Genomic DNA, 26,940 nt, shown 5'->3' with positions numbered 1-26,940 from the left:
AATTTCTTTTTTATTTTTTGAAGGACGGTTTTGCCAGATACAGACAGAATTCTTGATTGACATTTTCTTTTTCCCTCTCATCACTTTGAGTACATCAACCCACTGACTTGGGGCCTTCAAGCGCTCTGATGAAAATTCTACTAATAATCTTAATGAGAATCCTTGTAGGTGATAGTTGTGTCTCTACTGCTATTCTGAACATTCTTTCTTTGGCTTTTAATGGTTAGGTTATTATTTGTCTCAGTATGGGTCTCTTTGAGTTTAGCATACCTGGGATTCATTGAGCTTCTTGGATTTGTAGTTTCATGTATTTCCTTAAGTGTGGGAAGTTTTCAGCCAATAATTTTAAAATAATCTCTCACTTTCTCTTGTCTCCTTTGTGGACTCCAACAACGTATATATTGCTTTTTTTTATGGTGTCCCACAGGTCCCTTAGGTTCTGTTCACTTTTTCCTTTCTGTTCTTCTGACTCGATCATATTTTTTAAGTTTTTTAAAAATAGCTTATTTATTTTTGAGACAGAGAGAGACAGAACACGAGTGGGGGAGGGGCAGAGAGAGAGGGAGACACAGAATCTGAAACAGGCTCCAGGCTCTGAGCTAGCTGTCAGCACAGAACCCGATGCGAGGCTCAAACCCACAAACCGCGAGATCATGACCTGAGCCGAAATCGGAGGCTTAATCGACTGAGCCACCCAGGCCCCCCAGACTTGATCATTTAAATTGTCTTAGCTTCAAGTTAGCTGATTCTTCTTTGTGCTTAAATCTGCTTTTTAGTCCTTCTAGTGGATTATTCTTTTCTTTTTTTTTTTCTTTTTTTTTGGGGGGGGGGAGCTTCAGATATACTTCTCAGCTCCAGAATTTCCTTTTGGATCTTTTTTATGTTTTTAAAAATCTCTTTATTGATATTCTTGTTGTGTTCATACATAATTGTCCTGACCTTGTCCATGTCTTCCTTTAACTCTTTAAGTATCTTTAAGACAGCTGTTTTATTTTATTTTAAAATTTTACTTATTTTATTATTTTATTAAAGTTTTGTCTAGGAAGACTGCAATCTGGTCTTGCTTGTTGATGGTTTTCGCAACCTTTTCCCCCTTTGAATAGAACATGCTTTCCTATTTCTCTGTATCTCTTGTGATTTTATTGTTATTGTTGAAAATTGGACATGTGAATGTTAGGTCTGAAAATGAGAATCTCCTTCTCCACTACCTCCAGGGTTTTTCTGTTTTGTTTTGTTTTTTTAATCTCTATGTGCCAGGGATCAGCCTGCATCTTTTTCTGGGCATGCATAATGGTTTTCTAAATTCCCCTGAACATATCATTGCTTTCGGATGTCCTACTCTTTAAATGTCTGGCTCCCAAAGAGGCAAAAAGGAAAACTGAAAGGAAAAGAACAGAAGCTATATCTTTAAATCCCCTGAAAGCTGCTTCACCCAGTGAGATTGCAATAATGCTAGCCTGCGTTTGTATCTGCACCTCTCTAATCTGAAACAATAATTCACAATCAGAACGCAGATCTCTTACTTAGAAGAGAAGATCCTTATTGCCCATTCTAGCTCTTGCAAGATGCTCTAGGAACGTTTCCTGTAACAGGGGTGGAAGATGGAGAATGGATACCAGCTATAGGTCTAAAGGCTGAAATTACACTTTACTGGCCAAGCCTTCCCTTAAAAGTTGTAAAGCATTGAATAAACCCCAGAATCCCAAATTAGTTAAATCAGTTAGACTCTGATAACACAGGTGCTGTTTAGTTGGAGAGATGGATTCCTTGTGCTTCCTCCTCAACCATCTTCCCTGATGTCATTCCTTTTGCTTGCTATTTTTATTGGGTGTCAGATATTGTGAACTTTATTTTTTTAGATGCTGGGTATTTTTCTAATTCGATAAATATTTTCAAACTTTTAGGACACAGTTATGTAGCAGTAGTTTGATCCTTTTGTTCACTGTTAGGTGAGACTAAAGGAGCATTTACTCTACAGCTGATTTTGCCCCCACTAAGAGACAAAAGCCTGTCTGAATACTCTATAAGATGTCCTATGAACTAAGCTTTTTACTCCATCTGGGAACACAATATACTTCTCCTCCCTCTCTGAGCTCTGGAGCTGTAATCATTTTAGGTGGCCTTCTTTTAGTTGTCTTAGATAAGAGGATGAATCTTGTCTATGTAACTTCATCTAGAATTGAAGCATTGGTTGAATTCTTCTTCTAAAAATTTTAAAAATTATAATAAACATAAGTGAAAACTCACAGTTGAAAATACTCCATGAAGGGCACCTGGGTAGCTCAGCTGGTTGAGTGCCTGATTTTGGCTGAGGTCATAATCTCTCACTTCAGGAGTTTGAGCCCCACATTGGACTTGCTGCTGTCAGCATGTCAGTGCAGATCCAGGTTCAGATCTTCTGTCCCTCTCTCTCTGCCCCATCTCACTTACACTCTCCTAAATAAATAAATAAATAAATAAATGAAAACACTGCATAAATTATGACAAAATATACAAACCCTCAAAATAAACAAACAAACAAACAAATAAATAAATATATAAAATCTTCACTGCAGAACCTCCCCATTTCCCCAAAAGACAATTATCTTCATCTTTAACATTGTAGGTTGATTTTGCTTGATGAATGGAATCATGCAGTATATATTCTTTAATGTCTGGTTTCTTTTGCTTAATACTATGTTCAGGAGATTCTTTGTATGGAACTGTAGCTCATTAATTTTTATTACTAGCATTCCATTTTATGATTTTATCCATTCTACTGTTGTTCTCTACTAGAAATAATTTGCTATAAACATTCCTGTGAATATCTTTTGATACACATATGCATGCATTTCATCTATGAATGGAACCGCTGGTCAATCAAGTATACATAGATTTGATCTTAGTAATAATGCAAAATAATTTTTTCTTTAATCTTTTTTATTTCATATTATTTTTAGACTTAAAGAAAAGCCACAAAATAGCATAGATTTTCCATATATTTTTAACCCAGCTTCCCCTAATGTTAACATATTACATAGCCATTGTACACTATCAGAATTAGGAAATTAAAATTTATACAATACTATTAACTAAAGATCTCATTTGATTTTGCCAGTTTTCTCCATTATTGTGTTTTTCTGTCCCAGAATCCTATCCAGGGTCTCATAGAACACCTACCTGTTTCTTCTTAGTCTTCTGCAGTCTGTATCATTTCCTTGGTTGTTCATTGTTTTCCAGATCTTGATATATTCAAAGAATTTAATTTTTTTGAATGTCTCTTACTTTTGTTTTTTCTAATATTTTTCATGATTGAATTGGTATAAGGCATTTTGGGGGTAAAAATATCCCATAAATGATCTGCATCCTCAGTACATCATATTACAGGAGTCTGCATTATAAATTATGTTGACCTTGATCACTTGGTAAAAATGATCTGTTCACTGTAAAGTTACTATTTTTATATATGTAGTTAATAAACATCTTGGGGAAGATACTTTGAGACTATGCACATTCTGTGTCTTCTCCAACTTTTGTCCACTAATTTTGGAATTCATTGATAGATATTGTCTGCAACAATTATTACTATAATGTTACCTAAGGGTAATTTTCTATTTCCTACTTCCACATTTATTAATTGGAACTCTACTGCCAGAAAGAACTACCTCTTCCATTTATTTATTCACTTAAATTGATAGAGACTCAGATATTTATTTTATCCTGTGGGTTATAATTTAATATTATTATTATTGCTTCAATTGTTCCAGATTTGGCAATTAGGAGCTCTTTCAGGTTGACTCCTGTGTTCTTTCTTTCTTCTTCTTTTCCTTTTTTTAAAAAAGACACATTTATGCAGTGTCATGATCAGACTTTTAGTTTAACAATCAATAGCCTGTGGTGCCTGGGTGGCTCAGTCAATTAAGCAGCTGACTTCGGCTCAGGTCATGATCTCACGGTTCATGGATTCAAGCCCTGTGTCGGGCTCTGTGCTGACAGCCAGCTCAGAGCCTGGAGCCTGCTTCAGATTCTGTGTCTCCCTCTCTTTCTGACCCTCCCCTGCTCACGCTGTCTCTCTCTCTCTCAGAAATAAATAAAACAGTAAAAAAAATTTTTTTAAAAAACAATCAACAGCATGGGTGCAAAAAAAAAAATCTACACTAAAACCTTTTGTTGGAATGCTTTACACTTTTCACAGAACAGAAACTAAAATAATCTGTTATACAATTAGTCATAAATACAGTCCTCGAGTTTTTTGCCCATACACATGAATATTGTCTAAAACATGTCTCTTTTGTAGCAGCTAGGCCCTGCTACTACTGTGCTTGGCTGAGTTCACAAATGTATTGTAATTTGCAGCTTCCCTGTCACTTCTCTGAATCTCCTCTCCTGCTCAGCTTTGTTTCCTGGCAGCAATTCAAACCTAAAACCACCTGACTTCTGGTCAGGTCATGATCTCATGGTTTATGAGTTCAAGCCCTGTGTTGGGCTCTGTGCTGACAGCTCAGAGCCTGGAGCCTGCTTCAGATTTTGTGCTCCCCTTTCTCTGTCCCTCCCCTGCTCATGCTCTCTCTCTCTCTCTCTCTGTCTCTCAAAGAATAAATAAACATTTAAAAAATCTTTTTAAAACCTTCTGCCACTGCCATAGCTACTGCTGCTGCAGGAACTGCCACAGCTACCTTGCTTTTGTGGTTTGGCAAAGTACTGGCTTCTACCACCCCAGGAGCCAGAGCTTCTGCCTCCAAAATTTCCTTCTTTCATGGGTCCAAAATTTGAAGATTGTTGTAATTGGCAAAATCATTATAGATTCCGCCACCTCCAAAGTTGCCTCCATCATTACCAAATCCATTATAGCCTTCCCCACTGCCACCATACCCACCACCACCTCGACTGCCACCAAAGCCACCTCACTCACTGAAGTTTCCTCCATGACCAAAGTTGTCATTCCCACCAAAACCACCTCTGTGACCACCACCAAAGCTTCCAGAACCACTTTGACCTCTTTGGCTGGATGGAGCACCAGCCATCACTTGCTTAGATACAGCTTTCCTTACTTCACAGTTGTGGCCAATCACAGTATGGTATTTTTGAATGATAATCTTGTCTACAGAGTCATGGTCATCAAATGTCACAAAAGCAAAGCCTCTCAGTCAGTTATGATTTCAGTTACTTCAGTTTTCCCATATTGTTCAAAATAATCTCTTAGATGATGTTCTTCAGTGTCTTCTTTAATGCCACCAACAAAAATCTTTTTTACAGTTAAGTGGGCATCAGGTCTTTAAGAATTGTTTCTTGGGGCGCCTGGGTGGCTTAGTCGGTTAAGCGTCCGACTTTTGCTTAGGTCATGATCTCACGGTTCGTGGGTTCGAGCCCCGCCTCGGGCTCTGTGCTGACTGCCAGCTCAGAGCCTGGAGCCTGTTTCAGAGTCTGTGTCTCCCTCTCTCTCTGACCCTCCCTTGCTCACGCTGTCTCTCTCTCTCTCTCTCCTAGAAATAAAAAAAAAAAAAAAAAGAATTGTTTCTTGAGACAGCCTTCTTTAGTTCCACAACTCTTCATCCACCTTGTGTGGCCTTGCATTCACAGCTGTGTCCACCTCCTCCACAGTGGCATAGGTGACAAACCCAAAGCCTCTGGAGCACTTGGTGTTTGGATTTGTCATTACCACACAATCCGTGAGCATTCCCCATTGTTCAAAATGGTTCTTCAGACTGTCATCAGTTGTTTCAAAGCTCAAACCTCTGATGAAAAGCTTCTGCAGGCTCTTTGGGAGACTCTGACTTAGATATGATGGGGGTGGGAAGAGGACTTTAACATGCTTACTCAGTGGTGTTCACAGGCAGAAAGGAATCATCTGAAGAACATATCTCAACTATGTTCTTTCAACAAGTGGCTGGTTATCAATCTCTCTCTCTCTCTCTCTCTCTATGTTTCTGGAACCACAAGATGTTCCAGGATCATCTTATACATTCCCCGCCCAGCCCTGAAATCTGATTTTTCCAAAAACTCGTGTTCCTTTTATTGGAGACTGATGTTTAGAAACCAAGATTTGGGGCTAGGTGTGTTCATTACTACTGGAGTGTCATTTCTTCTAGACCCTCTTTCCAAAGATACCTAGAAAGTATACATATATGTATTAGCCCATGTAGATGTATACATATCTTTGTATATATATAAAACATGATTTAATACTGATAGTTCAAATTCCAATCCAATACCATGCGGTTCATTTTAGTCTTTTTCTGTTTCTTATTTGTAACTTCTTTCACAAGAGTGAGAAACTCAGTTCTTATTATCTTCAATATATTTATTTATTCATTCATTTCTAATGTACACATAGAGTAGTTTCAAAGTTGTTAACTCATTTCCATGCAAGAAACACATTTACTGACTACTAGAGCATTTGTGTACCATTCTTTGTATTTAACCTTAAATTATTATTTTTCTAAAGGCACTAGCTATTTTTTTTCTTCCCAATGTGGTTATATTATTCATTTGTATATAATTAACTTCAGTTGTTAGTGTTTGTATCCATTCTAGTCACCCTATATACTGATTGGTTTTAACAGTTTATTTATTGAGTATGTGAAGGGTTTGTAAAACATTACTATGGTGGTAAAAGTCAGATTATATAAAAAGATATACTGTGAGAGATTTCTGGGAAGATAGCAGAGTAGGAGGACCCTGTTCACCTTGTCCCATGTATACAACTACATAACACTCAGAACCCAGAAAGCAACCTGAAGACTGTCAGATCAAATGCCACAACTAAATGTAGAGAAGAGGCCACACTAAAGAGGGTAGGAAGGGTGGAGACACAATGAGGAGCTAAAGGGATTCACAGGACTCTCCTCTGGAGGGAGGGACCTGTGGGCATGGAGAAGGGAGGGAAACAGCTTATTACATAAAGGAGACTGATTCTCCATAACAATTGGCTTTGAAAATCAGAGGCCAATTTCATGAATTCTTCCAACCAGCAGGACTTAACACCTAGAATTTTATTTATATCTTATCTTATCTTATCTTATCTTATCTTATCTTATCTTATGTTGCAGGGACACAGACAAAGCCTAGAATTTTAAAAATCAGTGGGCTCACTCTGGGGGACCCAGGAAGGCCAGAGGAAACTGAGTCCTTACACTTAATGACATAGAGCAACAAATAGCCCATGGAGAAACAGCACAGAAGCAGCAATTTGAAAGATGCCTGGGGTATATGGGAGAGAGATTTGTTTACTAATCTCAGAGCATGTACTGGAGGAGCAGGGTTCTTTGGGAGACTCCTCCAGGAAAAAGGAGCTGACAGTCACCATTTCCCTCCCCTCATCCCAGTATAAACACATGGCCACCTGCAGGAACCAGCACATCCCCAACATTCACTTCCTAACTTGCTTACATCATGCCCCATTCCCCACTAGGCTTTGGGAATCTGCCCCCTCCAGCCGGGCTTGTCTCAGTACTGGTGCTGTAGCTCCTCTCTCCTAGAAGACCAGCACAAACCTTGCCAAAACTGCATCTCCTGAAACTGTGAGCTTTGTGGAGTCTCAATCCTGGCAGCAGTTGTGGTAAGTCCCCTTTCTGGGACCACTGGCTTGCAAATCTTGCTAAAACTGTGTAGTCTGTCTTGTAAATTTTGTGGATCCACCCCTTCCAATATTTCTTGGCTACAGCACATTCAAACTGGGGCCACAAGTCTGAAAGTGTGCAAGTAGTCCCAAGACTGGCCAGCACCACTCTGAAATGACTCCTGCCTTGGGGAAAGAGAAAGAACCACACACTGGTCAGACTGTGGTCCCAGCAGTGGGCTGGGAGCAGACGGTCTGATTGCAGGCCCCACCCACCAATGAAAGCTTCTGAGTAGACAACACAAGGCAGGGACCCTGCAGTTTGGTGCTACTGCATGTATGACAAACATCTGGTCTGATTCAACTCAAGCCCAAGACAACACCAGACTGGTCCACTTGCACCACAAGGACATAACACTGCCCCCAAAAGGCAAAGAGAGCTACTTCAGACTATTGGACTGAAGGAAAAAGGGGCTAAGCCACAATAGCAGGGCACATGCAATACAGAGGAGACACTCCCTGAAGCACCAGGTTTGGGTAAAGAGGAGACACTGCATTGTAATACAATACAGGACCTCATCTTCATAAGGCCACTACTTTCTTTTTTTTTTTTTTTCTCTTTTTTAATGTTCATTTTTGAGAGAGAGAGAGAGAGTGTGGGTAAGCAGAGGAGGGACAGAGAGAGGAGACACAGAATCCAAACCAGGCTCCGACTCTGAGCTGTCAGCACAGAGCCCAGTTGTGGGGCTTGAACCACAAACCACAAGATCATGACCTGAGACGAAGACAGACATCTAACCGACTGGGCCACCCAGGTGCCTCATGGGCCACTACTTTTAAGAGCAGGAGATATGGCTGACTTTCCCAACACACAGAAACAGACATAGAGAGTTAGAGAAAATGAGGAGACAGAGGAATATGTTCTAAGTGAAAGAACAGGACAAAATCACAGCAAGAGACCTAAGTGAAACCGAGATAAATAATATGCCTGATAGAGAATTTCAAGTAATGATCATAAAGATACTCACTGGACTTGAGAAAAGAGTAGAGGTTATCAGTGAGACCTCTAATAAAGAGAGTTAAAAAAAGAACCAATTTGAGATGAAGAACACAATAATGAAATTAAAAATACACTAGATGGGGAAAAAAATAGCAGACTAGAGGAAGTAGAAGAATGAATTAGCGACCTGGCGGACAAAGTAATGGATAATAAGTCAGCAAGTTGAATAGGTAAGAAGAAAAAAATTATGCAGAATGAGAACAGGGTTAGGGAGCTTAGTGTCTCCATCAAGGGTAATAACATCCACATTACAAAGACCCCATAAGGAGAAGAGAGAGAAAAGGGGAAAGAAAATTTATTTGACGATATAAGAACTTCCCAAATCCGGGAAAGGAGAAGAAATTGAGATCCAGAAGGCACAGAGATCCCCCAACAAAATCAGCCCAAGGACATCCACACTAAGATACATAGTAATTAAAATGGCAGAAAGTAGTGATAAAGAGAGAATTTATAAAGCAGTGAGAGAAAAGAGGACAATTACGTACAAGGGAAACCTCATAAACCTATCAGATGTTTGTTTTTTTTTTTTTGCAGCAAAAACTTTGTAGGCCAGAAGGAAGCGGCATGACACATTCAAAGTCCTGAAAAGGAAGGGTGCCTGGGTGGCTCAGTCACTTAAGCGTCAAACTTCAGCTCAGGTCATGATCTCACAGGAGCCCCACATCAGGCCTCTGTTATCAGCACAGAGCCCACTTCAGATCCTTGTTCTCCTCTCTGTCTGCTCTTCCTCTACTCATGTGCTCTCTCTCTCTGTCAAAAATAAACATGAAAAAATTTTTTTAAAATTGCTGAAAAATCTGCAGCCACGGATATTGTATCCAGCAAGGATGTCATTCAGAATACAAGAAGAGATAAATAGTTCCCTAGGCAAACAAAAGTTAAAAAACTCATGACCACTAAACCAGCCCTACAAAAAATGTTAAAGGGGACTCTTTGCATGGAAAGGCAATATAAGAGTAAGAAAAGTAGGAAGTACAAAATAGTAAAAATAAGTATATCTGTAAAAATCAGTCAAGAGGCTCAAAAATAAAAAAATGTAAGTATGACAACATATACCTAAAACATGGGGGGGTGGGGAGAGGAGTAAAGAATGGGTTCAAACTTAAACGAGTATCAACTTAATGTGTATATATATATATACACACACATATATATATACACACACACACATATATATACACATATATATTTTTTAATGTTTTTATTTCTGAGAGAGAGAGATAGAGACAGCATGAGCAGGGGAGGGTCAGAGAGAGAGGGAGACACAGAATCCGAAACAGGCTCCAGGCTCTGAGTTAGCTGTCAGCATAGAGCCCAACGCAGGGCTCGAACTCACAAACCGTGAGATCATGACCTGAGCCGAAGGTGGACACTTAACCAACTGAGCCACCCAAGAGCCCCTCAACTTAATATAGACGGCTATATGCAGAAGATATTATATACAAACCTAATGGTAACCACATGCAAAAAATAACGAGAAAGGAATCCAAGTATACTACTAAAGAAAGCCAACTTACCATGAGAGAGGAGAGCAAAGGAAGAAAACAACAGGGAAGAACTACAAATACAACTATAAAACAAGTAATAAAATGTCAAGAAGTACATAGTGATTGATTACTTTGAATATAAATAAACTAATGCTCCAATCAAAAGACAGAGTAAATGAATGGGTAAAAAAAAATCAAGATCCATCTATATGCTGCCTACAAAAGACTCATTTCAGACCTAAAGACAACTGGAGATTGAAAGTGGGGGATGGAGAAATATTCATCATGCCAATAGATTTAAAATGAAAGCCTGAGTAGCAATACTTACATTGGGCAAAATAGACTTTAAAACAAAGACTATAATAAGAGGCAAAGGAGGTCACTATATAATCATAATGGAGGCAGTCCAACAAGATGATATAAAAATTATAAATATATATGCATCCAACAAGGAAGTACCCAGATACATAAAATGTTTAATAGCAAATATAAAGGAACTAATCTATAGTAGTACAATAATAATAGGGAACTTTAATACCCTACTTACAACAATGGATAGATCATTCAAACAGAAAATCAACAAGGAAACAGTGGCTTTCAATGACACACTGGATCAGATGGATTTCACAAATAAATTCAGAACATTCCATCCTAAAACAACAGATTACACATTCTTTTCAACTGCACATGGGACATTCTCCAGAATAGATCACATATTCGCCCACAAAACAAACCTCAACAAATCTTCAAAAAAGGCTGCATCTTTTCTGACCACACTGCTACTAAATTAGAAATCAACCACAAAAAAAAAGAAATCTGGAAAATGCATAAATACATGGAGGTTAAATCACATGCTGCTAAGCAATAAATGGGCCAACCAGAAAATCAAAGAAGACATCAAAAAGTACATGGAAACAAATGAAAATGAAAACAGAATGGTCCAAAACCTTTGGGATGCAAAAGTGGTTCTAAGAGGGGACTTTATAGCAATACAGACATACTTCAACAAGCAAGAAGAATCTCAAACACCTAACCTTACACCTATAGAGCTAGAAAAAGACCAACAAACAAAACTCAAAGCTAGTAGATAGAAGAGAATAATAAAAAATTATAGCAGAAATAAATTATATAGAAACTAAAACAAAACACAAAAACAAAAAAATAATAAAATAGATTAATGGAACCAGGAATTGGCTCTTTGAAAAGATCAACAATAAAAAGACTCAAATAACAAAGTTGCCAGTAAAAGAGGAGAAATACAACCAAACCACAGAAATACAAACAATAGTAAGAAAATATTATAAAAAACTATATGCACACAAATTAAACAACTTAGAAGAAATGAATAAATTCCCAGAAACATATAACTTCCCAAACCTGAAGCAGGAAGATCTAGAAAATGTGAACAGACCAATTAGCAGCAAGGAGATTGAATCAGTAGTTTCCAAACTCCCAACAAACAAAAGCCCAGGACCAGACTTTCTCACAGGCAAATTCTATGAAACTTTTAAAGAAAGTATTCCCAAACATAGGAAAAGGAAATTTCCAAATTCATTCTGTGAGGTATCACCCTGATACAAAAAACAGATAAAGACACCGTAGAAAAGTAGAACTATAGACCAATATTCAGATGAGTATAGATGCAAAAAGCCTCAACAAACTACTAGCAAACATAATTCAACTCAACAATACATTAAAATAATCTTTCACCATGATCAGTAAAATGTATTCCCAGGATGCAAGGGTTGTCAGTATTTGCAAATCAATGTGATACATCACATCAATAAGAGAAAAGATTAAAAACATATGATCATCTCAGTAGATAAAGAAACAGCACTTGACAAAGTACAGCACTCATTCACAATAAAAGCCCTCAACAGTGTAGGTTTAGAGGGAACATACCACAACATAATAAAGGCCACATAGGAAAAACCCAGTTAACATCATACTCAAAGTTGAAAAACCGAGTGCTTTTCCCTTAATGTGAGGAATAAGACAAGGATGTCCATTCTCATCACATTTATTCATCAGAGTACTGGGAGTCCTAGCCACAGCAATTAGACAGCAAAAAAAAAAAGGCATCCAAATTGGTAAGGAAGAAGTAAAACTTTCACTATTTGCAGATGGCATGATACTATATATAGAAAATCCTAAGACTCCACAAAAATACTGCTAGAACTGATAAATTAAGTAAGGTCACAGGATACAAAATCAATGTGCAGAAATCTGTTGTATTTAGAAATGCAACTCTAATAATGAAGCAGCAGAAAGAGAAATTAAGAAAATTTCATTTACAATTGCACCAAAAATTATAAGATACCTAGGAATAAACCTATCCAAAGAGGTGAAAGACCTGTACTCTGAAAGCTATAAAACATTGATGAAAGAAATTGAAGATGACACAAGGAAATGGAAACACTTTCCCTGCTCATGGGTTCGAAGAACAAAAATATTGTTAAAATGTCTGAACTACCCAAAGCAATCTACACGTTTAATGCAATCCTTATCAAAATATCAAGAGCATTTTTCGTCAAACTAGAAGAAAAATACCCTAAAATTCATGTGGAACCACAAAAATCCCTGAATACCCAAAGCAATCATGAAAAAAAAAAAAAAAGCAAAACTGCAGGTATCACAGTTTGAGATTTCAAGTTATAGCACAAAGCTGTAGTAATCAAGAGTATGGTGCTGGCACAACACTAGACGCATAGATCAATGGAACAGAGTAGAAAGCCCAGAAACAGACCCACAATTATATGGTCAATTAATCTTTGACAAAGGAGGTAGGAGTATGCAATGGGAAAAACAGTCTCTTCAACAAATGGTGTTAGGAAAACTGGACAGCTACATGCAAAAGAATGATCCTGGACTGCTTTCTTATATCATACACAAAAATAAACTCAAAATGGATTAAGACCTAAATGTGAGACCTGAAACCATAAACATTTTAGAAGAGAACACAGGCCATAGTTTCTCTGACATCAGCCATAGCAACGTTTTTCTAGATATATCTCCTGAAGCAAAGGAAATAAAAGCAAACATAAGCTATTGGGATTATATCAAAATAAAGTGTGTGTGTACAGCAAAGGAAACAAACAGCAAAACTAAAAGATGGCATACTGAATGGGAGAAGATATCTGCAGTGCAAAGACCTACCCAATATAAGGTTAGTATCCAAAATATATAAAGAACAGATACAACTCAATACCCAGAACTCAAATAATCCAGTTAACAAATGGGCAGCAGAGAGGAACAGGCATTTCTCTAAAGAAGACATCCAGATGGCCAACAGACACATGAAAAGATGCACAACATCACTCTTCATCACAGATATGCAAATTAAAACTACAGAGAGATACCACCTCATACCTGTGATAATGGCTAAAATGAAAGACACAAGAAACAGCAAGCTTTGTGAGAATATGAAGAAGTGAGAATAGTGTATATCTATAGCGTACTCATTTCCATTGACATCTACTTAAATGCTATAATTTATTTATTCATTGGTTCATCCCTGTATTTGTTACCTGTATTTTGATTTTATAAATGATGATGGAAACATTTCTGAACATTCCTCCTGGTGCATATATGCAAGAATTTTTCTGGAGCTGAGAATATGTGAAGAGTGAGAATATGAAGAAGAGGAATGCTCCTACACTGTTGGTGGCAATGCAAACTGGTGCAGCCATTGTGGAAAAGAGTATGGAGTTTCCTCAAAAAGTTAAAAATAGAACTACCGTATGATCTAGTAATCGCACAACTAGAAAATGAAATTGCACAAGTAAAGGAAATGAAAACACCAATTCAAAAAAGATATACACCCCTATGTTTATAGCAGCATTGTTTACAATCGCCAAATTATGGAAGCCTCCCAAGTGCCCACTGATAGATGAACGGATAAAGAAGATGTGGCATATGTACACAATGGAATATTATTCAGCCTTAAAAAGAATGAAATTGTGCCATTTGCAATGACATGGCTGGAGCTAGAAAGTATAATGCTAAGTGAAATAAGTCAAAGACAAATACCATATGATTTCACTCCTGTGTGGAATTTAAGAAACAAAAAAAGGAGCCATAGGAAAAAGAGACAAACCAAGAAATAGACTCTTAACTATGGAAAACAAACTGATGATTACCAGAGAGGAGGTGGGTGGGGGATGGGTAAAATAAACAGATTAAGGAGTGTACTTGTGATAAGTACTGGATGTTGAATGGATTTGTTCAATCACTATATTATTACCTGAAACTACTATAATACTGTATGTTCATTACACTGGAATTTAAAGCAAAATATTTTTTAAAAATTTCCTAAAATCCGCTATATAAAAAGTAAGAGTATACAGCTGAAATTAATAATTTATTTTATCCCAAATACTATCATTTCAACATTTAATCAATATAAAAATTATTAATGAGATATACATTGTTTTCATTATTGAGTCTTTGAAATCCAGCATGTATTTTGCACTTATAGCACATCACAAATTGCATAATAAATTTTCATTTAGAAATACTTGATCTAATTAGATTTCATAAAATTTACTTGAAGAGGTAGATTCACATATCAAGTTCTTTCAAACATAAAATTTTTCCAATAAATGAATTAAGTGTTAGTTTTAAATTTTGAATTAGTTTAATTTAATTCAAAATGCATTTTCTGTCACACTTGCCTATTACAGTTGTTCAATAGCTACATGTAGCTAGTGGCTACCATAATGGATAGCACAGCTCTAGAAAAACTCTTACATATATGCACCAGGAGGAATGTTCAGAAATGTTTCCATCATCATTTATAAAATCAAAATACAGGTAACAAACAAATACAGGGATGAACCAATGAATAAATAAATTATAGCATATTAAATAGATGTCAATGGAAATGAGTGCACTATAGATATACACTTCAACATGGATAAACTAGAAAATACAATGTTGAGGGGGAAAAATAAGTCACACAAGTATATAGAGAATGATTCAAGAACAGGCCAAATGACACCATTTATTGTCTAGGGATATGTGCATGTGTGTCTGCTGTAGGGGAGGCAAAACTTCACTTCTATCCATTTTAGGTTTTCAGCTAGGGCTCTTTAAAAGACAGATTAACACGGGGCGCCTGGGTGGCTTAGTCGGTTGAGGGTCCGATTTTTGCTTAGGTCATGATCTTGCGGTTCGTGGGTTCGAGCCCCGCGTCAGGCTCTGTGCTGACAGCTAGCCCAGAGCCTGGAGCCTGTTTCAGATTCTGTATCTCCGTCTCTCTCTGACCCTCCCCTGCTCACGCTGCGCTGTGTCTGTCTCTCTCTCTCCTAGAAATAAATTAAAAAATAAATAAATAAAAGACAGATTAACAAAAGATAAACAGTTTATTAACATGTATAGTTTGAAGCGCATAGAAGAAACCTAAACAAAGAGTAACTCAACACCACTTACAGTAGCATCTTCAACGAAGAATAATAAATCTGTGGATAGATGACAGGACAAAGGAAAGCAATGGTGGCGAACTGTGGGAAGGGTACTAGGTACCAGATTATTTTGGTGCTTATAAGTCTGTCTTCAGTAAAAGTTTTATCCTGCCTTTAGGCAGAAACAAAGTAGGGTAGAGGGAGATTTTCCTGAATTTGTTGCTTCTTAATTGCCTTTGGCCCAATAGTTTTTATGTCAAAGAGACGTATTTTGGGGTGACATATTCTGGTTTCTCTCTACTAAAACAAATTTCTATAAAACAGGTGGTATAAAACAACAGACCTTTATTCTCTCACAGTTCTAGAGATCAGATGACCTGGATACTGGGTCTGGTCACTGGGACTGAAACCAAGATGTCGTCAGCAAGGTTGCATTCTCTATGGACTCTTCTTCGGGGAGAATCCATCCCTTGCTTCTTCCAGCTTCCAGTGGCTGTCAGCATTCCTTAGCTTGGCCACATCACTCCAATCTTCAAGGCCAACAACTTCAAATCTCTCTCTGCCCCATTTTCACAACGATCTCGACCTCCCCTTCCCCCTTATAAGGACACTTGTGATTGTAATAAGACTCATTGAGATAATTCAAAAACTGTCTCTTCACCTCAAGATCATTAATTTGATCACATCTTAAAAGACCCTTTTTGTGGGGAATAAATTTAAGAATTATCTAAGCCTGCACCAACAGGTTAACAAGGTTTAGGATGATAAGGGCCAAAGCACCCCAGGCTAGTCATTAAATAAAACAAAGCATAGGGCGGAAAGCTGCTGCAGGGAGGAAGTGCCCAAGGTTAGCTAGTGAGATGAGTAACTTATCTTTAAAGCTGTATGTTCCATCAATCTTAAACTTTAAAGATAACAGCTAATTAGCTGTATTGTCTACAGGAAAACACTTTCCATCTGGCTCCAGTATATCTTTGTGCTTTGATCTCAACTTCAAATGCCACTTGTCCCCCAGACTCTTTGCTTCTTACACACACAAGTTAATGGTCACTACCTGATCATTTTCTTCTGCACGTTCACCACATATGTAAAATCTTGAGAGCTCAATAAATACAGAGACAAAACTCCTGTTCAGAGGCTCATGTCCTCCCAAACATTAGCCTCTCTCATTTTCATTTCTGCATCTGCTCTCTTGCTGGACAAGAGAGAACTCCAGACTCAAAGTCTGTGACACCTTTTTCCATATGAAGTAACATTTACACATTTCAGGGACTATGACCTAATACCTTTGGGGGTAGGTCATCATTAAGTCTATTATGCTAAAAGCACAGAGAACAAAATTCAGGATAGTAGTTATCTCTTGGCATTGGGAAAGGGATACATACAGTTGCTATGGGGGGGGGGGGCACAGAGGCCTTTAAAGATATTGTTTCTTCAGCTGGACAATGGGTACACAAATGTTCATTTTGCTTTTGCTATTATTACTGGCATCTAGGTTCTAGTCTATCTTACTCTGATTAGATGCTAAAATTATGGTGATTTCTCTACCCACCCTGTCATTCTCTTTTACTCCTATGGCAATAGTAAGTACCTAATAACTAGTTGAACTTATAGTGTTTCCTGTGTTACCTATGGTAAATGTTTATATATAGATTATCTCATTTAATCCCCATGAAAATCCAATATAGATAGGTATTATTCATAATTGTATTTCAAATATGAGAAAAATGTGATTTTTGAGGCTTGCCTTTTTAATTGGAGGATTTTTAAATTAAGGTAAAATTTATGTACAATAAAATTTACCCTTTTGATGTCTTACTCTGAGAGTTTTGACAGAAGCATACAGATGTATAACCATCACCAAAATCCAGATTTAAAATAGTTCCATCTTCTCAAAATGTTTCTTTGCCTTTTGTAGTCTACCCCTCCCCCAGTCCCAACCCCTGGCAGCCATTAGTTTTCTGTACCTATAGTTTTCCCTTTCCTGAATGCCATAAATCAAATCACCCTACGTAGTCATTTGAATCCATGTTAGCATAAAGTATTCATTCAGCATTTGAAGGATATTTTGGTTGTTTCCAGTTTAGAGAAATTATGAATAAAGTCACTACAAACATTCATGTATTAGTTCTTGTATAAATACAACTTTCATTTATCTTGAGTGAATACCTAGGAATACCATTCCTAGGACCATACATATGGAACCATACATTTTTAAGAAATTGCCAAACTGTTGTCTTAAGTGGCTTTACTATTTTGCATTTCCACCAGCAATGTATGAAAGTTCTAGTTGTTCTATATCCTTGTCTGTGCCTGGTATTGTCATTATTTATTTAGATCTTTGATTTCTTTCAAAGAAAGAAATACATTCAAATACAATGTTTTGTATTTTTCAGTGTACAGATCTTGCATTTATTTTGTTAAATTTTTTACCTACATATTTCATGTTTTTAAGTGTAATTGCAAATGACAGTTTGATTAAATTTCAATTTCTAATTTATTGCTACTTCATAGTTATACAAGTTTTGATATTTGTATACTGGTCTCCTATCACGTGAACACGTTGATGGTAGCAGGTTTTTTGTAGGCTCTTTGGGAGTTTTTAGATAGACAATGTTTTTGTCTGTAAATAGAAGCCATTTTACTTCTCCCTTTCCAATTTTTATTCTTTTATTTCTTTTTCTTACCTTACTGTGATGGGTAGGACCTTCATACAATATTGAATAAAAGTGATTAGAGCAGAATCCTTAGAGCGCTTTAGACTTTCACCATCAGGTACGATGCTAGCTGTAAATTTTTTTGTAAATTCTCTATATCGTTGTGTGTATATATCATATTTTGTTTATCCATTCATTAATCAACGGACACTAGCGTTGTTTCTACCTCACTGATCTTGTGAGTAATGCTATGAACATAGGAGTACAAACATTTGCTCAAGTCCCTGCTTTTAATTCTTTTTTTCCACTTTTAAAAAATTTAATTAATTTATTTAAATTTAAGTTGGTTAACATACAGTGTAGTATTGATTTCAGGAGTAGAATCTGGTGATTCATCACTTACATATAACACCCAGTGCTCATCCCAACAAGTGCCCTCCTTAATGCCCATCCCCCATTTAGCCCAAATCCCCACCTACCTCCCCTCCAGCAACCCTTAGTTTGTTCTCATATTTAAGAGTCTCTTATGGTTTGACTCCTTCTCTGTTTTCATCTTATTTTTCCTTTCCTTCCCCTATGTTCACCTGTTTTGTTTTGTAAATTCCACATATGAATGAAATCATATGGTATTTGTCTTTCTTTGACTGACTTATTTTGCTTAGTATAATACACTCTAGTTCTGTCCACATTGTTGCAAATGGCAAGATTTCATTCTTTTTGATTGCTGAGTAGTATTCCATTGTGTGTTTACATATATATACATATCTATATCTGTATCTATATATGCATATATATACATATGTATATATATAGCACATCTTCTTTACCTATTCAGCAGTCTATGGACTTTTGGACTTTTTCCATAATTTGGCTATTGTTGATAGTGCTGCTATAAATATTTGGGTTCATGTGCGCCTTTGAATTAGCATTTAAAAAAATTTTTTTAAATATTTTTATTTATTTCTAGGAGAGAGAGAGAGAGAGACAGCGTGAGCGGGGAGGGTCAGAGAGAGAGGGAGATACAGACTCTGAAATAGGCTCCAGGCTCTGAGCTGGCAGTCAGCACAGAGCCCGACGCGGGGCTCAAACCCACTAACCACGAGATCATGACCTAAGCGAAAGTTGGACGCTCAACCGACTAAGCCACCCAGGTGCCCCTAAAATTTTTTTTAAATGTTTATTTATTTTTAAGAGACAGAGAGACAGAGCGTGAGCAGGGGAGGGGCAGAGAGAGAGGGAGACACAGAATCTGAAGCAGGCTCCAGACTCTGAGCTGTCAGCACAAAGCCCGACGTGGGGCTTGAACTCATGAACCGTGAGATCATGACCTAAGCCGAAGTTGGCACTTAACCAACTGAGCCACCCAGGTGCCCCTGAATTAGCATTTTTGTATCCTTTGGATAGAAAACTAGTAGTGCAATACAACCCAGCAATTTCTTTAAATTCTTTACATACCCTCAAGTGGTGTTGCTGGGTCATATGGCAATTATATTTTTAATTTTTTGAGAAACCACCATACTGTTTTCCATAGTATGCACCATTTCATATTCCCACCCACAATGCACATGGGTTCCAATTTTCTATATCCTCACCAATATTTGTTATTTTCTGTTTGGGTTGTGAAGTAATACCTCATTATAATTTTGATTTGCATTTCCTTAATTATTATGATGTTGAGCTTCTTTTCATATGTTTGTCAGACATTTGTCTATCTTTTTTGAATGTCTATTTAAATCCTTTGCCCATTTTCAAATTGGGTTATTATTGTTTTAATATTAAGTTGTAGAAGTTCCTTATGTAATATGAATATTAACTCTTTATCAGAGGTATGATTTGCAAATATTTTCTTTCACTTTTAAATCTGTTAATTGTGTCCTTTGATTCATAAAAGTTTTACATTTAATTTAGTCCAATTTGTCTATTTTTACTTTTGTTGCCTATGGTTTTGGTGTCAAGTCCAAGAACATTGTCAAATCCAATATCGTGAAATTTTCCCTCTCTGTTTTCTTGTTTTACAACTTTAGGTCTTACGCTTAGGTTTTTTAATCCACTTTGAGTTAGTTTTTATACATTCTGTAAGATAATGGTCCAACTTCATTCTTTTGCATGGATCTTCAGTTTTCCTAACACCATTTGTTGAAAGACTGCTTTTTTTCCCATTGAATGATCTTGGCACCCTTATCAAAAATCATTTGACCATATATGTAAAAGTTTATTTCTGGGCTCTCTATTCTATTCCCTTGGTCTATATATCTGTATTTATACCAGTATATTGTTTTAATTACCATTGCTTTTGTAGTAGGATTTAAAGATGAGAAGTGTGTGGAATGCCTGGGTGGCATTGGACTTTGGCTCAGGTCATGATCTTATGGTACATGAGTTTGAGCACTGCCTCACTGGCAGTGCAGAGCCTGCTTGGGATTCTCTCTCTCTTCCTCTCTCTTTGCCTTCCTCTTCTCTCAGGATAAACTTTTTTTTTTTTTTTTTAATGAGAAGTGTGTGCTCTCCAATTTATTCTTCTTTCTCAAGACTATTTTGGGTAGTCAGGGTAACTTGAGACTGCATATGAATTTTGGAATGGATTTTTCTATTTCTGCAAAAAATATCATTGGCATTTTGATAGGGATTGCATTAAGTCTGTAGATTAGTTTTAGTGGTATTGATGTCTTCACAATATTAAATCTCCCAATTCATGAACATGGAATGTCTTTCCATTTATTTGTATTTTCTTTCATTTCTTTTGGTAATATTTTGTAGTGAACATTACAAATGTACAAGTCTTCCACCTCCTTAAGTAAGTTTATTCCTAGTATTTTATTCTTTTGATACAAACATAAATGGATTTGTTTTCTTAATTTCCTTTTAATATTGTTCATTGTTGGTGTATAATGACACAAATAATTTTTGTGTTATTTCATATCCCACAACAGTTTTTTCATGTGTGGAATCTTTAGGATTTTCTACATATAAGATCATATCACCTGATATGATTTTATTTTCTCCTTTCCAGTTTGGATGTCTTTTATTATTTCTTTCTCTTGCCTAATTTCTCTAGCTAAAACTTACAGTAGTATGTTGACTACAAGTGGTGAAAGTGGGCATTCTTGCCTTGTTCCTGACTTTAAAAGGAAAACCTTTCAATCCTTCATTATTGACAATATTACCTCTGGAATTTTCATATATGGTCTTTATCATGTTCAGGAAATTTCTTCCTATTCCTAGTTTTTGTAGGTTTTTATAATGAAAAGGTGTTGAATTTTCTCAAATGCTTTTTCTGCGTCAGTTGAAATGATCATGTGGGGTTTTTCCTAGCATTCTGTTAATTTGGTATATTTCTTTGATTGGCTTTCATATGTTGAAGCATTCTTGCGTTCCAGGAATAAATCTCACTTAGTCATAATGTATAATAGTTTTAATGTGCTGTTGAATTGTTTGAGAGTATTCTGCTGAAGATTTTTGCATTAATATTCATCACGGATATTGGTCTATAGTTCTCTTTCTTTTTTTCTTTCTTTCTTCTTCCTTTCTTGTGGTGTCTTTATCTGGTCTTGATATCAGGGTAATGCTGGCCTCAAAAAATTGAGTTATGAGGCGTTACTGCCTCTTTATACAGTTTTCTAGAAGAATTGATGAGGAGTTGGTATTATTTTCTCCTTTACCACTGTGCTATGTGCTAGTTTTTAGTGTTTTTTTCATCATTTGGCTTATCAAACTTTTTCTCCACTCTCCTGTGTTCCTCACTTAGATTTTTGCTGCAATTACATCTTACTTTCTTCCTCCTTCCTTCCTTCCTTCCTTCCTTTCTTCCTTCCTTCCTTGAGCTGACAACTCAGAGCCTGGAACCTGCTTCAGATTCTGTCAATCTCTCTCTCTCTTTTTCTCTGCCCCTCCCCCACTCATGCTCTGTCTCTCAAAAACGAATAAATGTTAAAAATAAATAAATAAAATATTTTAACATCCCTTTTATTCCTGAGGTAAAATGTGTAAATTTCGTCCAACTTCACTAGAAGACATAATAAAGAAGTAGACAGAGGCTTGTACCTAAATGTAGAATTGAAATAAATGTGAAGGCTATGAATGCAGGTTGAGACAAAAGCAGGTTTATCATTTCAGAATGGCAAATTTTATTGGAGAAATTCTAAAGAACATTTTTCCTTTGATTTACATAATATTTGCATTCTTGGAAATTTCAGTATATAATTAAACTAGGCAAAAAATACTTTGTTTTATATTTTTAAAGGAGTAAATTTCTAGACTTAAATAATTATAAACAGGTGTTTTTCTTTTTACCTACATGAATGTCTCATAAGACAGTCAAAATTTATGCGGGTTTGGGCCAGTTTTTCAATGTGTAGACTATCCACTGCACTATAAAATGAGCTAGCATTCCTTTGCACCTTTCACTGAGTATCAATAAAACCTTCCACTCAATTATTGTTACAACCACTAATGATTCCCCAAATTCCCAAAGACACATATGAGGTAGTACTTTACTTTCCTATTGAGAATACTGGTATAAAGTGATAAAAGAAATTTGCTGATATATTATTGAGAAGGCGAGGTAATGAAATAAAAGTTTTGTTCAGGAATATCTGATACCTGCTTTCCATCGGTGAGGGCTGAGTAAAGAAAAAATCAAAAAAAGAACTTCCTTTTATTTATTTGACTGTTTACAGCAGTTGTTTATAAAGCATTTTCATACATGTTATACATCTCACATCAACTGTAAATTTAGTATCTCCACAATTTTAAAAAGTTTTTTATTTTAATTCCAGTATAGTTAATATACAGTGTATTAGTTTCAGGTGTACAGTATAGTAATTCAATTATTCTATGCATTACTCAGTGCACATCATGATAAGTATACTCTTTAATCCTCATCTCCTATTTCACATGTCTCACCATCCACCTCCTCGATGGTAACCAACAGTTGGTTCTCTAAAGCAAAGTCTGTTTCTTGATCTCTTTCTCTCCTTTTTCCTTTTTTTGTTTGTTTCTTAAATTCCACACAGGAGTGAAATCATATGGTATTTGTCTTTGACTTATTTCACTTAGCATTATATTTTCTAGCTCCAGCCATGTCATTGCAAATGGCACGATTTCATTCTTAAGGCTGAATAATATTCCATTGTGTACATATGCCACATCTTATTTATCCATTCATCTATCAGTGGGCACTTGGGAGGCTTCCATAATTTGGCAATTGTAAACAATGCTGCTATAAACATAGGGGTGTATATCTTTTTTGAATTGGTGTTTTCATTTCCTTTACTTGTGCAATTTCATTTTCTAGTTGTGCGATTACTAGATCATACGGTAGTTTTATTTTTAACTTTTTGAGGAAACTCCATACTCTTTTCCACAATGGCTGCACCAGTTTGCATTGCCACCAACAGTGTAGGAGCATTCCTCTTCTTCATATTCTCACAAAGCTTGCTGTTTCTTGTGTCTTTCATTTTAGCCATTATCACAGGTATGAGGTGGTATCTCTCTGTAGTTTTAATTTGCATATCTGTGATGAAGAGTGATGTTGTGCATCTTTTCATGTGTCTGTTGGCCATCTGGATGTCTTCTTTAGAGAAATGCCTGTTCCTCTCTGCTGCCCATTTGTTAACTGGATTATTTGAGTTCTGGGTATTGAGTTGTATCTGTTCTTTATATATTTTGGATACTAACCTTATATTGGGTAGGTCTTTGCACTGCAGATATCTTCTCCCATTCAGTATGCCATCTTTTAGTTTTGCTGTTTGTTTCCTTTGCTGTACACACACACTTTATTTTGATATAATCCCAATAGCTTATGTTTGCTTTTATTTCCTTTGCTTCAGGAGATATATCTAGAAAAACGTTGCTATGGCTGATGTCAGAGAAACTATGGCCTGTGTTCTCTTCTAAAATGTTTATGGTTTCAGGTCTCACATTTAGGTCTTAATCCATTTTGAGTTTATTTTTGTGTATGATATAAGAAAGCAGTCCAGGATCATTCTTTTGCATGTAGCTGTCCAGTTTTCCTAACACCATTTGTTGAAGAGACTGTTTTTCCCATTGCATACTCCTACCTCCTTTGTCAAAGATTAATTGACCATATAATTGTGGGTCTGTTTCTGGGCTTTCTACTCTGTTCCATTGATCTATGCGTCTAGTGTTGTGCCAGCACCATACTCTTGATTACTACAGCTTTGTGCTATAACTTGAAATCTCAAACTGTGATACCTGCAGTTTTGCTTTTTTTTTTTTTTTCATGATTGCTTTGGGTATTCAGGGATTTTTGTGGTTCCACATGAATTTTAGGGTATTTTTCTTCTAGTTTGACGAAAAATGCTCTTGATATTTTGATAAGGATTGCATTAAACGTGTAGATTGCTTTGGGTAGTTCAGACATTTTAACAATATTTTTGTTCTTCGAACCCATGAGCAGGGAAAGTGTTTCCATTTCCTTGTGTCATCTTCAATTTCTTTCATCAATGTTTTATAGCTTTCAGAGTACAGGTCTTTCACCTCTTTGGATAGGTTTATTCCTAGGTATCTTATAATTTTTGGTGCAATTGTAAATGAAATTTTCTTAATTTCTCTTTCTGCTGCTTCATTATTAGAGTTGCATTTCTAAATACAACAGATTTCTGCACATTTGTATCCTGAAACTTTACTGAATTGATTACTGGTAATAGTTTTTTTTTTTTTTGAGTCCTTAGGGCTTTCTTTTTTTTTCTTTAAATTCATTTACTTATTATTTCTTTTTTTAACATTTATTTATTTATTTATGTACTTCTTTATTTATTTTACTGTTTTACTCATTCTTGAGAGAGAGAGAGAGATAGAGACAGCATGAGCAGGGGAGGGTCAGAGAGAGAGGGAGACACAGAATCAAAAGCAGGCTCCAGGCCTTGAGCCAGCTGTCAGCACAGAGCCTGAAATGGGGCTTGAACCCACGAACCGTGAGATCATGACCTGAGCTGAAGTCGGGTGCTCAACTGACTGAGCCACCCAGGTGCCCCAATGTTTATTTATTTTTGAAACAGAGAGAGCATGAGCAGGTGAAGGGCAGAAAGAGACAGAGACAGAATCCAAAGCAGGCTCCAGGCTCTGAGCTGTCAGCACAGAGCCTGACATGGGGCTTGAACTCATTACCTGTGAGGTCATGAGCTGAAGTCAGCCGCTTAACCGACTGAGCCACCCAGGTGCCCTCATTTATTATTTTTGAGAGACAGAAAGAGAGAGAGAGAGAGCACAAGTGGGTGATGGGCAGAGAGAGAGGGAAACACAGAATCTGAAGCAGGCTCCAGGGGCTGAGCTGTCAGCACAGAATCCAATGCAGAGCTTGAACTCACAAACCAGGAGATCATGACCTGAACTGAAGTCGAAGGCTCAACTGACGGAGCCCCCCAGGTGTCCCCTTAGGGTTTTCTATATATAGTATCATGTCATATGCAAATAGTGACAGTTTAATTTCTTCCTTACCAATATGGAATCCTCATTTCTTTTTCTTGTCTGATTGCTGAGGCTAGGACTTCTAGTAGTATGTTGAATAAAAGTGGTGAGAGTGAACATGTTTGTCTTGTTTCTGATCTTACAGGAAAAACTTAACAGTTTTTCACTATTGAGTATAATGTTGGCTATTCATATATGGCTATTATTATGTTGAGGTACGTTCCTTCTAAACCCACTTTGTTGATGGGTGCCTAGGTGACTCAGTTGGTTAAATGTCCAACTCTTGGTTTTGGCTCAGGTCATGATCTCACAGTTTCATGGGTTGGAGCTCCGCATCAGGCTCTGTGCTGACAGTGCAGAGACTGCTTGGGATTCTCTGTCTCCCTCTCTCTCTGCCCCTCCTTTATGCTGTCTCTGCCTCTCTCAAAATAAATAAATATACTTAAAAAAATAAACCCACATCATTGAGAGTTATGAACAGATGTTTAGTTTTGTCAATAAACTGAGAACTTATTAATATATTCCCCCTTCTTATTTTTATAGGACATTAATATGCAGCTGACTAACATACTGCTCAATGTGCAGCGGATAGTAAATCGCTACACTGCTGATGAGAATGTGCGCTCTGGAAGGAAAATCTCCTTTGTAGAATATAAGAAGCGGAGAATAAATTTCCTGGATAAAATAGTTACTTATGCTAAGAACACTGAAATTAAAGAAAAGACTCTTTGGTGCATCCTGGCCTGGTTGGAAGAATGGAGTAAGTTTTCAGTGGTGGTTCAAAGAAAAACCACTAAGTTAATGAAAAAGAGAACAGGATCTATATATAAAATTTAAAGGGTTAATCAGACTATCTTAAAAGAAGACTAAAGAGGTTATTCAGAGAATAATTGTCTACTGTTTCAGTAAGAATAAAGTAAGAAATATATAGTCTTGCTTACTTAGTGCCAGCTATTTCAGGCTCCTTGTTTCTCTTCAAGCACACCAGCATGCCTCTGCCCGGTGTCTTCATGCTAACTATTCCTTTGCCTAGAACACTTCACCAAGTAGCTCATTCGCTGATTATATCTCACTTAAAAATGTTGCTTTCTCTGACCATCTCCATTCCTTATTCTCTGGCACTGTCCATTACTCTTTATTCTTTATTTTTGTCTGTAGCATTTCTTACCATTTGCCATACTATATAATTAACGTTTATATTTTTATGTTTTGTGTGTCTCCTTCCCTAGAACACAAGCTGTATGAAGTCAGGGAATTTGTTTTATTCAGTGTTGTATCCTCAGCATCTAGAACAATACATAAAAAAGGAGACATTTGGTTGAAGGAAAGAATGAATAAACTAAGAATACAAAAAGAAGAACTTCATTAA

At 36.7% G+C, this 26,940-nt stretch overlaps 1 protein-coding gene across 1 annotated transcript in view; it reads left to right on the top strand.

The window, feature by feature from the left end:
- The window catches only part of FAM186A (family with sequence similarity 186 member A), a gene marked incomplete at its 5' end in the record, with an annotated part of 87,717 nt that overhangs the window by 19,487 nt on the left and 41,290 nt on the right, over positions 1-26,940 (top strand). Inside the window, one exon of the mRNA XM_039241338.1 lies at positions 26,115-26,331. Coding sequence (XP_039097269.1) covers positions 26,115-26,331 — 217 coding nt within the window. The remainder of the gene's footprint in view (positions 1-26,114; positions 26,332-26,940) is intronic.

Source organism: Hyaena hyaena, unplaced genomic scaffold (assembly GCF_003009895.1).
Source record: "Hyaena hyaena isolate Hyena2069 unplaced genomic scaffold, ASM300989v1 scaffold_192, whole genome shotgun sequence".
Classification (NCBI taxonomy): Eukaryota; Metazoa; Chordata; class Mammalia; order Carnivora; family Hyaenidae; genus Hyaena; species Hyaena hyaena.
This window is presented reverse-complemented; position numbering and strand designations above follow the sequence as displayed.